Genomic DNA, 15,425 nt, shown 5'->3' on the forward strand with positions numbered 1-15,425 from the left:
TAAAAAAAAAAATTTTTTTTTTAATGTTTGGTGCTGGTCTTATAGGGATGAATAAATCATCATTCCTGTCCTCAAAAAAAACTCAGCTTAATAGAAAATAAACAGGTTTATTTTTTTTTTAAAGAGCGTATAATGTAATAAGCAAAATAGATGTAGCAGATAGGGAACAATTAAGCCTGCCTGGGTTGGTCAAGGTCGTTAGGATGGGAGACATAATCCAGGCTGAGACAAAGCAGGAAATGCAAAGCCTGAGGTGTGTTTGAAGTTCTGCAACTGTTCTGAGTCCAAAGGTCAGTGTAACTGTACCGGCTGGATGCCTGGTGGAAGAACTTGGTCGTTGTACCTTTTCTTGGAGGGCAGCCCGCGACACGTTTACACTGAGCTTTACATGCTTAGAATTATGCTTTTAGCGAGGTAATAAGCACAGTGTGTAGGTGACTGGAGGGGACCGGAGATTAGTGCAGGGAGACCAGGTAAGAGGCTTTCACAATAGTCTAGGTAAAGGATGCGTGGGGTGTGTTTACCTTGCTGTAAGCAGAGCTGGGATGGAAGAGAGAGGAGGTATTGAAAGGATATTTGAGAAGTGATAGCAATATCACTATCACTAAATCAGTTTTGTCCACCTATTAGATGTGAGAGAAGGGGGAGTGGTTGAGTATGACTTCTGCAAATTCTGTTGCCTGATGTTTTTCAAACAGTTATGTACAAATATGACTTTCTGAATGGGAAAAAAAATTGCTAAGTCCGGTGTAGTGTAAAGTGAAGTATCTGGGGACCTTTGGAGTGCTGGCACAAAGTAGTACTTTCCCAGCTGCCACCTGTGAACTCCAACGCTATCTGCTAGCCTGCCCCTAACTATTTAAACTTTTTTTTTTCTGGTGCTTCTCAAATACCACACATTACTTTCTCCATCTTTTCTTTCCCTATTCTCCTTTTCCCATCCTCGCCAAGAAAAAAAAAAGCATCTGAAATTTCAAAGTGTTAAGAACTGGAATACAGTTGTTACCGTTTGTCCTTTGTTTTGCTCGTGCATGTAAGACTGGGCTTGTGAGTGTAAGACTGGGCCCTGGGTGAACAAGGCCTTAGATACACCCCAGGGGTCTGCGTTCTTGCTGCTGGCAGCCGGAAACACCGGTGAGTCAGAGACTCAGGTTACCTAGAGTCATTCTGCAAAGGGGGAAGTGGTGTTAAGGGTCGTCTTCCTTCCCAGACCACACAACTTCCATGTGACCCTAGTTTGAAAGCACTTCCTTGGAGCTGTTCATTAATTGATCTTAGCTTTTCTAGATTTCAGGTTCCTTAAACTATTTATTGCTATTTCTAGAGGAGGAACAGGAACTTAAAATTCATGGTAGAGATTTGTCCAAAATATTGTTTCTCTAGCTTTAATTAAAACAAAAATAGCAAGTGCATTTCTGGGTTGGACTACGAGGGTCTTTTCTTGTTAAATATATGTTGTGACTTTAATGAATAAAACTAGCTTTAAAGAGTGTTGATGAAGAAACTTTTCACACTTCTGTCAGTTTGTTACAGGAGGTAAACAGTTTTATATGTTCAAAGACTGTATACTGATTAGATATTGATTATATTTAACATCAAGTTTTATAAACTGTTTATTTCCAGGAGAGGAAAATCCTCTGAATTTAAAGCACATACAGCTCCAGTTCGAAGTGTAGACTTTTCAGCTGATGGCCAGTTTCTAGCTACGGCTTCTGAAGACAAATCCATCAAAGTATGGAACATGTACCGCCAGCGTTTCTTGTATTCCTTGTACCGACATACCCACTGGGTACGCTGTGCCAAGTAAGTGGGAAGTTTCTAATGAGATTTCCACTTTTTTTTTCCCTGCTGTAGTCTGTATTTACCCCCCTGCCCCCAAATCAGCCCCCAGAAAAGGGGGTCAAGGACAAATTCATTCATTCTTCCATTCAGCAAATATTTGTCATGTGCCTGCCATGTTCTGGGAATAATAGTAAGCAAAACAGTCAAAATCCCTGCTTCCATTCTAGAAAGGGGAGGTAAACAATAGACAGGTAGGAAAATAGACGGTAGCTCCACGGTGCTAAGTGCCGCGGAGAAAAACTGCCGAATTGAAAGGGCCTGCAAGTTTAAACAGCAACTGCCTCAACAAGACAGGGTGGCCTTTAAGCAGGATCTCTGTAACAGAGGGCGGGGGCGAGGCTTGCATATGTTTGGGAGAAGGACTGTCTCAGATGGAGGAAACCGGTACGGAAGCCCTGGGGTGGGAGCTGGGGGCTGTTGGAGGCCCAGCAGGAAGGCTGGTGTGGAGCAGAGTATGGGGGAGGAGCTGGAGAGCTTGGGGGGGGGGGGGGGGGGGGGGGGGGGGGGGGGGGGGGGGGAGGCCGCAGGAAGGCTGCAGTCGCTGCCGCAGCCAGGTGGGGGCTGATCTCAGTTCTGAGGGAGAGGAGGTGGCCCTGGGGCCTGTGCCGCTCTTTGACTGACATTTTAAAGGGGTCATCTGACAGCAGACAGCTGTGAGGGGAAAAGCTGTTGAAGTCAGGGCAGGAGCAGGGGGTGTGGTGAGGCGTGTGCAATAGCTCACATCCGGCTTGGACCCGGGTGGTGGCAGTGGAGATTTCGAGAATAGTTGGACTCCACATGTAGTTTGAAGGTGCAGCCAACATAGTTGCCACACCCAGTGTGACAGGGAAAGAGAGGAACTGAGAACAGCTCCACAGTCCCACAGTCCGCCACAGTCTATTGGGACAGGTGCTATTGTGTGGTAATGTTAGCTGACAACAAGGGAGCCTTTCTGGTCCCAAGAGACACCGCTTAAGTATTTAAAATAATACCCTACAGAACTGCCCTGGGAGAGCAGGGCTATTGTGTGGTTTTTTTCAATTATTATTGTCGAAAAAAAATTTTAGGGCTATTGTTTCATTTTCCTAGTTTTGCAGATGAAGGAAGGGAGTTTCAGAGTTAAAGTCAGAACTTGTCTATTTGAAAGTGATAGAAGCCCAAAGAAATTCCTTCTCTCCTCTCAAGGTGGTTTAATTGGCTGATGTGTGGTGACCCTGGAGTAGAGAACCAGGGGCTGCAATGCCCTCAGTCTCTCTCGAGGCCTGTCTACATGTGGCTCTACTCTCTCAAATGCCCTGGGGGTGAGGTCACTGCCAGCTCTAGGCCTAAGTCCTCACAGCTGTGTGATTGGACAGGAAAAGCTCCTACCTCCAGTTAGAAAAGAACTATGGGCAGCTCTCAGCTTGGATCCTGTGCCCATCCCTTTACCAGGGAGTGAGACGCCATGGTTGTCACAGGTTAGCCAGGAGCCTGACAGACCAGTCACCCCAGCCTGAGGGGTGAGAGGGCCTACCACCCTTGTGTTCTTGGGGGTGGACGGAGAGGACAGCCCTGAAGCGAAGAGGGCTGGCATAGACATCGTTACTGGGGAAAATCTGTGCAGGCTGCGGCCAGCGGGCCCTGCGCACACTGTATGAAACGACTTGCTGGGCATCCCCAGCTAGGATGGGGCGGTGCGGGAGTGGGAGCCCAGCTCTGTCTTGCCTTACATCCCATGCTCCTTGTGGGACATTGTTCAGGTGTTGATTATAATCTACGGCAGTGAGTCTAAGAAGAAGAAAAAAGGTTCTACTTTTAGCCAATAGTTTTTTCCTTACTTTTGGCTTTGGCTAAAAGAAATACAGGAAGTATTATTTCTGTATATTGCACATAGCTGTGTGATCAAGAACATGGACCTGAGACCTAAATAAATAGGTTAAAATTCCAGCCCCAGCACTACCCGCTATGTGGCCTTCGGGAAGATTACCTAACTTCTCAGCACCTTAGTTTTCTTACCTATAAAATTAGGCTGATGATAATAGTGATCTGCCACACAGGTTGTCATGGTATATAAATGAGTAGATTTACATAAAGCATTTAGAATCATGGCTTCCACAGAATAATCACTAGACAGATCGTAACCATCATCCTCATTGTCATTGGACATCTCAATCTTGTTTCATTTTTAAAGATACTGTGTAGCTTGAGTTGGTAATTTTTCCTACCTAGGAGGTGACATATGTGAGGATGCCAAGAGGCTGGTCAAATCACTTGCATTTATTTATTAAATGATGTTGTATACAGAGATCTGTCACCTAGTGGATCAGGCCCAGAGAACAGATGAGGCACAAAAGCTGGGCCAGGTACTGGGAGCCATTATTTAGCCCCGACTAGGGCTGACTCTGGAGATTTTTGGTAAAGACACTGGTTTTTGTTACCTCATCAGCTCATCATAAGCAAAACCATTGAACAATAGCCATTACTTATCCAATGTGTCCTATGTGTCTATTTTCTTCCTACATAATTTAAGGTGGTTGATGATAAGTGTCATACAATTTAGAGGGTATGAAGAGACATTTCTGTGTAGAACCTTGTCGCCTTGATTAGTGCAAATTTGGCAGGTTTAGCCTAACATTCCTGCAGCCAAGGGATTAATGGAATGATGGTGGCTGACATTTCTTCATGTTTTAACAAGAGGGAATCCTATCAAGCTGTTCAGATGAGAGAAAATGTTTCCCGTAGAAGATTCTAGGAGATATTTTATTCCTTGTCCTTATACTGTAGCATCTATGTATAATATAAATGCAAAAGAAGGAGCACCTAGGGGGCTCAGCTGATTGAACATCCGACTTCAGCTCAGGCCATGCATGATCTTGCATTTGTGGGTTCGAGACCCATGCTGGGCTCACTGCTCTCAGACTGTCAGTGCAGTCCACTTCAGATCCTGTGTACCCCTCCCCTGCTTGCGCTCTCCCAAGAATAAATAAGTATTTTTAAGAAATGCAAAATAGGTATTGCTAATATAAGACAGAAGAATGTGTGAATGGTTGAAAACATCACCAATAATTTAAAGCTTTGGTCTTTAAAATATTGCTTGTTTTGATCAGTCTTTCCCAAGCGTTTACTCTTTTTTGTTTGTTTGTTTTGTTTTGTTGTCTGTTCCCACTGTGTACCACGTATCTGTGCTCCATGTCGAGTAGGTAGAGATGAAAACTGAAGTCTTAGCCTCATGGAGCGTTTCTATTTTATAGTTCAATGGAAACAAAACAAAATAAAAAATAAGTATAAAATGATGTCTCCTGTGGGAAGATGATGCACAAGGCAGGAAGGGCAGTAGGACATTGAGCTGGACTTGTGTGAGGAAACAGCTAGGGGGACACAGCAGGCCCAGCCCTGAGGGCCGGTGGGGGAAGAAAAGGCTTGCAGCCGGCTTGTCAATGGGGAGGGGTGGCCGGCCATTCACAGAGGGAACCAGCAGGAGTTGTCTGCAAAACATTTTGTGCTCAGGCAACGTTAATTATTCAGCCCTTGCCTGTCACAGGAAGTAAAGTGGGATGAGGGAGATTGAAGGTGGGGAGGCTCAGGGCCGTGGGTGTTTTGAAAAGACTTTGGAGTTCATCCTCCAGGTAACATGGAGGCACTGGAGGGCTTAATTGGGAAGAAGCATGATTGTTCCTGAGCTCTTTACAAATTGGTCTTACAACCCACAGCATGACTGCTGTAGATGGTTGGCATGAGATAGGTCAAGATTCATAGGCCTACCTGTGCCACATCATTACCCTTGGGTGAGTTAGTCCATAGCGCTCAGCCTCAGCAGGGGGTGAGGGTAATGAGGCTTCTTAAATGGACTGTTATGAGGATGAGAAATACAGCGTTCAGGTCTGTGTGATGCCATAAGCCTGCCATTCCTCCGGATGAGCACCATCAGCTGGGGAGAAACTTAGAAACTGGGGAAGAGCCCAACATTTGGTTTTCCCTCATCAGTCAGAGAGGAGAAGGCAGTGGTGGAACCCTGCGCTCTGTCTGCCTAGCATCTGTTCTGTTTTCTGGTGACAGGGCCCAAGCTTTCCCTGAGGAACCAGCCCTCCCCTACAGTCCATGTATGTTATATATGTGCTGGTGTGCTGTGATCTCCAGTCCCGACAGAGGCATTCAGCTCAGGCTTGCCATCTGGAACCAACTCCTACAGGAGTTAGTGAGTCTTGTTAGAACAGCAGGCCTTTTCCCTGGGATTGCTACCTTAGGCTTATTTCTTTTTTCCTTTTTTTAGAGTTTGTTTATCTTAATCTCTGTACTACCCTATATGGGGTTCGAACTCATGACACAGAGATCAAGAGTCTTGTATTCTTCTGACTGAGCCAGCTAGGCACCGCTTAGGCTTATTGAAGCCTGTGGCTGCTGAGGGCCATGTTGGCAAAGACGTGACCTGATTCAGGGGACCACAGAGCTGTAAGCTGGAGAAAGAAAGACTTGCTATCTAATCACATGGTGTGGTTTCCAGATACAGTCATACCTGGTTTTATTAACGTGTGTTTGCATGTGTGCATGTGTGTGTGAGAGAAATGAGCCTTAAAAATTCTCACTTTTTTTTTTTTTTTAAGAGGCACTTTCTGTAAGATTTGATAGCAGAGCAGAGTTTGGGAAACATAGAGTTATTCTTGCACCCATTGATGTGCACTCAAGACACCTGTTTTGTTTTCACCCCCAATGCCAGTCTAAGTTGTAGCATCAGGGGCTCTTGTGGAGACTTTTGCAATAACCTCCTAAGTGTTCTTCCTGATACAGATTTGCCTTTGCTCTCCCCCGACTCCCCCTCCTCTCTCCCCACTGCCCTGCTGTCTCCGAAGAAACCTTTGTGAAATGCAAACCTGGTTGTACTGTTGCTCAGGTATAGTACAAGGAGTACAGGTGACTCCTTGCCCTGGCTTGTCTGCTCTGCCTTCCTGTCACAACCTTGTCTTTCGTCCCCTTCCCTATGCACTATGCTACTGTGTGTGATGCTCTGCTGTGCTGTGTGCCTTTTCCACAAGCCGCCGCCATGCCTGGAATGGCCCCGATTCCGCCCCCCTTACCCATCCTGGTCTGCAGCTCTTCTTCCAGGAAATGTTTATGATTCTCCCAGGCCCCACTTATTACGAGTCCTCTATGCCACTGAATTGTCCTGTTTATGAGGTCCAGTCTGCTTAGGACTCTCTTCCCTGTTAGACTTTGAATTATAAGTATTTTATTCAGATTGTATTCTCTTGACAGGCATAGTTCTAAATTCTGTAGATACCATGGAAAGCAAAACACAATTCCCAGTCTTGTGGAGTTCCTTCTACCAAAGGGAGATAGACAATAAAACAATATATTAGTGATATGTGCTTTCTAGGAAATCCCTGTAGAATAACAAGGTAGACAGTGATGGAGTTGGCAGGTGCTCTTTTACACATGGCTCAGGGAAGACGTCTCTGTTCAGGTGACTCTGACGGAGGGAGTTAGTGAGGTGGAGAGTCACACAATGTGAGAAGCACTGCAGTGTCATAGTGGGGTGGGGAAGGCAAAATGAGTTGCGCAAAAATGAATCAGTGAGGGGTGTGCAGGTAGCTTTGGTAGGAGTTTTCCATGGGCTTCTTCAAGGAAGAGTCATTCCGTGGATTTTTAATATCAAATGCTTGAGGACTGTACATGTATGTTATGATGGAGAATGTTTATGGGGCATCACTATTTTTCCATTTTGGCTATTCCCTGTTCAGATTGATAATTTTGCACTGAGCATGCCTAGTCTTAATGGAATGCCTTTATCTCGCTGGTGTCTTGTGGTTGTGTTTTTTTTTTTTTTTTTTTTTTAATCACTTGTTTTCTTACTTTGGCATTAGTGATTCATGAGAAACTGCAGAGCCTCTCTGGCCATCTTACTCTGTGTTTTCTATTTGTCCCATTTATTTTTTTCTCCCTTTCTTTTGGATTGGTTATTTCTTAGTATCCCATTTTATCTCCTTTTTGGGCTTTTTAGCTTTACTCTTTGTCTTGGGTTTACAGTCTACATCCTTAATATATCAAAGTCTACTTTTGAATTAGTTTATGCAGTTTTATATATAATACTAGAACTTATAAAGTTCTAATGTTGGAAATTATAAAAATTTATCTCCAATTTCCCAACTCTCAACAATTTTATACTTGTATATGGTATGAGCTGACAATTTATTTCTTTTAAATAAGAAACAAAAAAGTCTTTATATTTGCCCTCATTTTTACCTTTTCCAGCACTTCTTAATCTTTTGTGTAAATAGATTCAAGTTTCCAATTGGTATCATTTCCCTTCAACCTAAAAAACTTCAGGTACTATTTCTTGTAGTGTCGGTTTCCTGGTGATGAGTTCGCTCTTTTTGTTTATCCATTTTGTTTTGTTTTGTTTTATCTTATCTAATTTTGAGAGAGTGAGAGCACAAGTTAGAAAAAGGGGCAGACCGATGGGGAGAAAAAGAATCTTAAGCCGGCTCCATGCCTAGTACAGAGCCTGATGTGGGACTCAGTTGCACAACTGTGAGTTGATGACCTGAGCTGAAATCAAGAGTTGGACGTTCAACTGACTGAGCCACCCAGGCACCCCTGTTTATCCATTTAGAAGGATATTTTTGCTGAGATGTAAAATTCTAATTTGGTGTATACATTTTCTTTTAGGCCTTAAGGGATATCCTTTCATTGTCTGCTTTGCATTTTTTTAATGTATAGGTTGCAGTCATTTTTACTGTTATTCCCCTACATGCAATGCATTTTTTTTTTTTTTTGCTGCTTTTAGGATTTTTTTCCCTTTCCTTTTCTTTCTTTCTTTCTTTTTTTTTAAGCAATCTGACCATAATGAGTTTGGGTATGGTTTTGTATATTTTTCTCATGGTTTATGGAACTATGTAGATAAAAGGATTGATAGTTTTATCACATTTGGGAAAATTTTGTTATTCTAATATACTTTTCTGCCCTCGTTTCTTTCTCATCTTTTTCTGGCATTCCAAATTCACATATGTTAAATCTTGATATTATCCCATAGTTTATTGAGACCCTGCTTATATTCTTACAAGTTTTTTCTCTTTGTGCTTCAGTTCGTATAGTGTGTGTTGGCCTGTCTTTAGCTTCCTGGTATGTCTATTCCAGCAATGTCTAATCTATTTTAAGCTTACCCATTTCCCTGATTAGGTCCCCTATTTGTTTGTTCTTTATGCCCATCCTTTCCTTTAAATCCTAAACATATTTGTAATAATTATTTAAAGTTCTTGTCTGTTAATTCTAACATCTATGTCCCATTTAGGTCCAAATTCTCTGCTTCTTTCTGTGTTTTCTGATTTTTTTTTTTAATTGTATGCCCAAACATTACTAAGTGTTTGGGAACATGGATGACTCTCTCTCTAATTACTGAAAAGTCTTGAGTTTTGGTCTGGTAAGCGGTTACCTAGATTCTCTTGAGGCTTGGATTTAGACTAGTTTTGGCATGGATTTAGAGTAGCTTTGACACTTGGGCTATAGTACTAGTGGCCCTTCTGGCAACTCCACTAAATGCCTGAAGCATTCAGCAAAATCTGCCCAGAACGTGAACATCTCTCAGTACTGTCTAACCTCTGGCGTCTTTGTTGGGCTCATAGTCTCCAGTGCTTGTTCTCTGCCAAGCCTTGTTGCCCAGAGCATAAGCAGCTTTGTTTTGGGCCAGACTCAGGGAGCCTCGGAGGCAGATTTTTTTTGGTTCTACTCTTCATAGCTCCTCTCTCACACCCTGTCTTCAAACTTCCAGCCCTTTAACCCAGTTCTGCATTCTGATTTTTGTCTCCTCTGCCCAGCTGGACAGCTGCTGTCTCCTTGAGCTCTCCATCTTTGTTCTGTGATTTGGAAAATGCTCCCAGGTAGAATTCTGGGACAGACTTGGTGTTCACCTCATATATGTTATCAGCCTCTAAAGATTCACAGCCGTGTACTGCAGTGCTTAAAAACAGTTGCTTCGTATATTTTGCCTGGTTATATGATTGTTTATAGTAGAAGAATTAGTCTGATAACCATTACTCGCTGTCTAGAAGTTCTGTAAAGGAATTTAGTGAAGCCTACCAAGCCAATTTCAAAATTCATATGGTTAAAAGTGCAAGAATAGCCAAGAAAAAAGATGACAAGAAAAAGAATAAGAAGAAACTTGTCCAGCGAGCTCTCAGAACACAGTATATAATTATAGAAATTAGGGATGCCTGGGTGGCTCAGTCGGTTAGGCATCTGACTCTTCATCTCCTGGTTTGTGACCTCAAGTCATGATCTCCTGGTTTGTGAGCTTGCGCCCCTCATTGGGCTCTGTGTTGGCAGTGTGGAGCCTGCTTTGGATTCTGTCTCTCCCTCTCTCTGCCCCTCCCCCTTTTGTGCACATGCATGCATGCTCTCTCTGCTCTGTCTCTCTCAAAATAAATAAAGTTAAAAAATAAAATTATAGAAATTGAAATAAGTCATAGAAAGACTAGAAGCATACCCATGTATGTGTTATGATACATAGCATTTCCAATCAGTGGGGAACTGGATGGACTATTTAATATAAAGATAAAATAACTAGATTTCTATTGGGAAGCATATAAGTAGGGTTTTTATTGCATACCATACATTTACCAAATTTGTAGATGAATTAAACAACTAAACATTAAAAATTGTTCAAGTGATACTGCTCTTCCTCCTATTATATGAGCAATGTATTTAAATAAATGTTGAGGGTGAGCAGAGCAATTGTTCCCTGTAGTATTTGAATTTTAAATGTATACCAAGGACTTAAGTAATTAAAATTCTGTGTCTGTGCTTAGTGCTTACCATAAATTTGTTCTTGGAGCCTAGGCCTACTCTCTGTGGCATAGAGATGGTGCCTATTCATGTAAGAGGTGGTGAATAGCTAGCTTGCTATGTTCTTTGGCATAGTGTTTTTATGATCATAGATTTTAATTCATAGAAATCTTTTCAAGGTATATGCTATCTATTAGAAAAATATTCATGGTTTTAAAATATAAATTAGTATAGTCTTTTTAGAAATCAATTTGCAAACTGTCTCAGATGTCTTTGGTGCAGTGACTTCACAACTGGAATTATATTCTAAATACCCTTGTGTATGCAAAAGAAAAAGCTTTGTACTCAAAGATACTGCTTTCAGTATAATTTATAATGGTGAGATATTGGAAAGAGCCAATTTTTTTAAATAAAAAAAAACCAGTTCAAAAAATGTAGACTATTGTGTAGCTATTAAAAGGGGAGTGTATGCAAGTAATGACATGAAAATGTTCATGTTGGGGTTGGGAAGAAAATTCAGAACTCTATAAAGATAAAGTACCTGTTATACATACAATGGTAAGTGTGATTTTGAGTGATGGCACTCTGGAGCTTCTTTACTTACTGTATTTCCCTTTTTCTAACATTCAACTTTTCTTTAGTGAGTAATAAAAAAGCATTGATCATTTTATATATATACATATATATGTGTATATATATATATATGGGAAATATCTTTTTTAGTGGCAAAGAAATTTTCTAATAGGTAAAATTATTATAGCCCTGTATTTTTAAAAATAATATGTGTTCCTGGATAAGGTGTGCTTTTTTTATGCTGTCTTCAATCAAAAATAAGTAGAGGCTATTGAGACAGCTCATCCAATAGTATTGCTTTTCCAGGATTAATTTTTAGGGGAAAAAATCTCTCTTTAATTTTCAGTTGTTAGTAGTGTTACAAGTGATCCTTGACCATCTGAATTGCAGAGATTTTTCTTTATAGGGATATGATAAATATACATATAATACATATATGTGCATATGTATATATATGTATGCATAAAATCAACCTTACCGTTTTAACCATTTTAAAGTATACAGTTAGATGTCATTAGGTATAGTCATGCTGCATAACAAATTGTGATTTTAAACATCAGCTTTCATTGGCTCTAATATTAAGTTAGACCCAAATATCTTAGACACATTTTTTTAAATGCCTTAAATATTTACTAGGGACCTACTCCATGCATGCACGGTGTCTGGGGATGCAACAGTGAGCAACACAGACGTGGTATCTGTCCTCTTGGAGCTTACATGTGTTGGGGAAGTAAACAGAATGCCTGGTTGCAAGGCTGACCTAAGTAGGAACTCGAGCTACTCTAAGAACACATGCTCAGGAACTAACCTACTGGGGGACAGGGGGTGGCAGTCTGGAAGTCTTCCTGAGGAAGTGACACTGAGCAGAGACTTGCTGGATGAGTACAATCCTCTTAGGTATTTTAAACTAGACAAAGAATAGGGAGCAGTGTCTGAGGCACAGGGAACAGCCCACGAGGAAACGCCCGAGGCAAGAGCAAGGACCCGAGAGAAGAGGGGGGTGTGCCAGGAAGAGTAGGGAGGTGAAGGGACAGGAGGGCAGACACTGGAGGACCTGGTAAGCGATGGTAAGGCTTTTTCCCAAGGGAAATGCAAAAACATCAAAGGGTTTTAATCAGAGAACTAGGATTTAATGTTTAAAAAGATCATTTTTGTTGCTTGTGGAGGATGTAAGATATTAATTCCCACTGTGGTGTGAGGAGACAGGGCCTGATGACGGACCACAGTGTGGGGGTGAGAGGAGGAGGAGGAGGCACAGGGCATGACTCCTAGGGTTCTGGCCTGAGGGACTATTTGCTGAGAAAAGGAGCACCGGACAAGGACAGTTTAAGGAGGAAGACGATGAGGTCAGGTTTGGACAAGGTCAGAGTTGGGGGTGCCTGCACCGTATCCAAGAGGAGACGCCCAGTAGGCAGTTGTACTTATGGGTGGAGATCCCAGGAGAGAAGTCTGGGCATATAAATGGTAAATGACCCAACAAATAATTAGCATGTTTCATAGCATACTTAAATCTTTTTATATCTCTTTCATCTGCTTTCTGTCTCTCAGCAGCTGTAGGAATGAATCCTGTTTTTGCGATTAACAGATGGGTCCTCTTCTGATGCTGACCAACACTTGAAAAAGCATAAATGTTTTGCTTATTGCCTTGAACTTCACCTTCAGTGTGTAAACACAAAGTCCCACCAAAGCAAACTCTGAGACTGCCAATACATTTTTTTAATGAGTCTATGAAATTTAGTTCTGAATGCAGTCCAAACACCTTCATTATACAAATAGAAAATGATGGCCACTGTGGTTTTGAACTTCACAAGGTCACAGTTAGAGAATTGGCCCTAGAATTCAGGACGGTATGGTGTTCTGGGCAGTCTGTTTCCACTACTTTTTACTGCTTCTCTTTCCTGTTGAATAGCTGCTGGCTTCAAAGTACCAATTACTAATTATTTATTTCTCAGTGGACACGGCACAGTGCTTACTCTGGTGTCAGAGGTTTGAGGGCTGGAAATGTTTTTTTACAGACTATTTATTCCAATGGTAAGAGATTTCCAATGGAAAATTTTAATTTCTTATGAAAGCACTTTGAAACTGATCATGGTTCATGGACCCCTTTGGCTCTCTAAGATGTGAATAATTCTATGGCTGTGCATATGATAATAGAATTTTACAGTTGGATGAACTCCATATATCCCAAGTTAAAGAACTTCTGTTATATAATTGGGCTATTCTCAAGGACCTGTGAACCAGTTTTTCTAGAAGAAAGTTCAGTAGTTTCCTGATTTTCTCAAATAAGTACCCGTATATTTAAGAGATTGAACAGTAATTCAGTTAACTTCCCAGATGCCTTACAGACAGTTCATGTCTGCTAATCTGTCAGTCGCTATTGACTAATATAATGTCCATCTCCATGACACACTTTCTGGAAGTTTTAAAAGGTGGTTGAGTGGTGCTGAATTAGAGAGTTAGAAATCTGTTGATGTCTCAGTAGAAATTTTGTATCCTCTTAACATTCTTAAAATTGATAACTCAGTTAGATGTTGTTTAAGCCCTGACAAAAGAAAGGACTGTCCTTTACTGACCAAAGTCAGGGCAAAGAGAAGCCTGTTTTATTGATGCTAATCTATTTTTGATGCATCTAATGTAAAGTAAGAGGGGAGAAGATACAAACCACCATCCTCACTTATAGCCATTCCCAAGGCAACTCCCCCCTGAAAACAAAATAAGACACATATATAGAGAACATATGCAGGCATTATAGTATGGTGTCCAGAGGAGGGGACAGGCTTAACCCCCAGGCTCCTTTTGGTCATGTTGAGTGGGGTAGACCAGCCCCCAACCCGCTCCACACCAGGTTCTTTCCATCCTTCCCCTCTACTTACCTGACATTCACATCACCTTCATTTCTTTAGCACCTAGAAATTCTCCTGGGCTATAGCCCCTCCTGCTCAGGATGAATTTCTAGTCAGCTAGGATACCTCCTTTTCTTTACTCACAAGTTTCTTTAAAATCCTGTTGCTTCTGTGTAACTTCTGTTGACAAATTGGCACCTTTTTTTTGTTTCAAACTCTTTTCTTAGCACTACCTAAAACGATACTATGTGCTCCTAGAATGAAAAGCTCATGAAGGCAGGGATCTTACCAGTTTCATCACTTTACTCCGTTTGCCCAGGACAGTGCCCGGTGCCTGGTTTTGCAGGTACACCGTAAATATTTGAATGAATGAATGAACTCCCCAAGGACACGGACAGTGTATGGCAGCCCAGACAGGTTTTTATTAAAGGATAGTCTAGTGGTTAGCCTGTCAGGTAGAGCTCAGTCCCATAGCCTCCTAAGAGCAGTGCCTCATGGTTTCCCTCACTTTAGAACTTCTGTGGTTACCCAGAAGCCACACTAAACTTCTGTGCTATAAATAATTTAGCCAGTTGAAGAAAGTTTTCTTTCTGTCAGGGACTTAGGCAGAGTGGCTGAGACGTTTGGCCATGGAACCAGACTGCCTGGTTCAAATCTTCCTGGCTCTGTGACTGGCAGTTTACTGATCCCTTTATAGGCCTTGGCGTATTCACCTGTAAAATGAGGCTACTAGTAGCACCCGTTTAGTAGGATGATTTTGAAGACTAAACAAGTTGTTATAGGTAATGTGTTAAGCACCATTCTAGGACATATGTGCTCAGTAAGTATAGGCGGGATGATGATGATAACGGAGGTGGTGGTACTTGGCCAATGATGTCAACGGTGAGTATTTTTATACTTTGTTTTTAATTTGATCACCTCATTTTATTAAAATTATCATTGCTTTCTTAAAATGTAAGGATCAAGTATTTCTCTTAGAAATACTATTTAAAATATTCACATTAAGTAATTTTTAAAAGATAACTTATTGGGGTGCCTGGGTGGCTCAGGGGGTTAAGCATCTGACTCTGGATTTCAGCTCAGGTCATTAGCTCATGGTTTATGGGATCAAGCCCTGTGTTGGGCTCTGTGCTGACAGTGTAGAGCCTGCTTGGGATTCCCTCTCTCTTTCTCTTCCTGCCCCCCCCCCCCCGCTCACGTTCTCTTTCACTCTCTTTCTCTCTCAAAATAAATAAATAAACATTTAAAAAAGGTAACATTAAGAAGCAGTTTGATTCCTTGTACTAATTGCATTATTATGTATTATTATATTTTCATGAGGATACTGAATAGGTTTTTCTTCCCCAGGGTCTGTGTATCATATGCTTCATCTACTTGAAGCATTTCTATAATACTGTCCTTCATATGTTAATTTTTCTCACATATTTTCTGGAG

General features: G+C 41.6%; 1 protein-coding gene across 2 annotated transcripts in view; it reads left to right on the forward strand.

The window, feature by feature from the left end:
- POC1B (POC1 centriolar protein B) overlaps nucleotides 1-15,425 on the forward strand; it is a 92,732-nt gene that overhangs the window by 23,669 nt on the left and 53,638 nt on the right. For both annotated transcript variants that reach the window (XM_029953803.1, XM_029953802.1), the window contains exon 4: nucleotides 1,624-1,803. In XM_029953803.1, coding sequence (XP_029809663.1) covers nucleotides 1,624-1,803 — 180 coding nt within the window. The remainder of the gene's footprint in view (nucleotides 1-1,623; nucleotides 1,804-15,425) is intronic.

Source organism: Suricata suricatta, chromosome 10, assembly GCF_006229205.1.
Source record: "Suricata suricatta isolate VVHF042 chromosome 10, meerkat_22Aug2017_6uvM2_HiC, whole genome shotgun sequence".
In the NCBI taxonomy this organism is placed as follows: Eukaryota; Metazoa; Chordata; class Mammalia; order Carnivora; family Herpestidae; genus Suricata; species Suricata suricatta.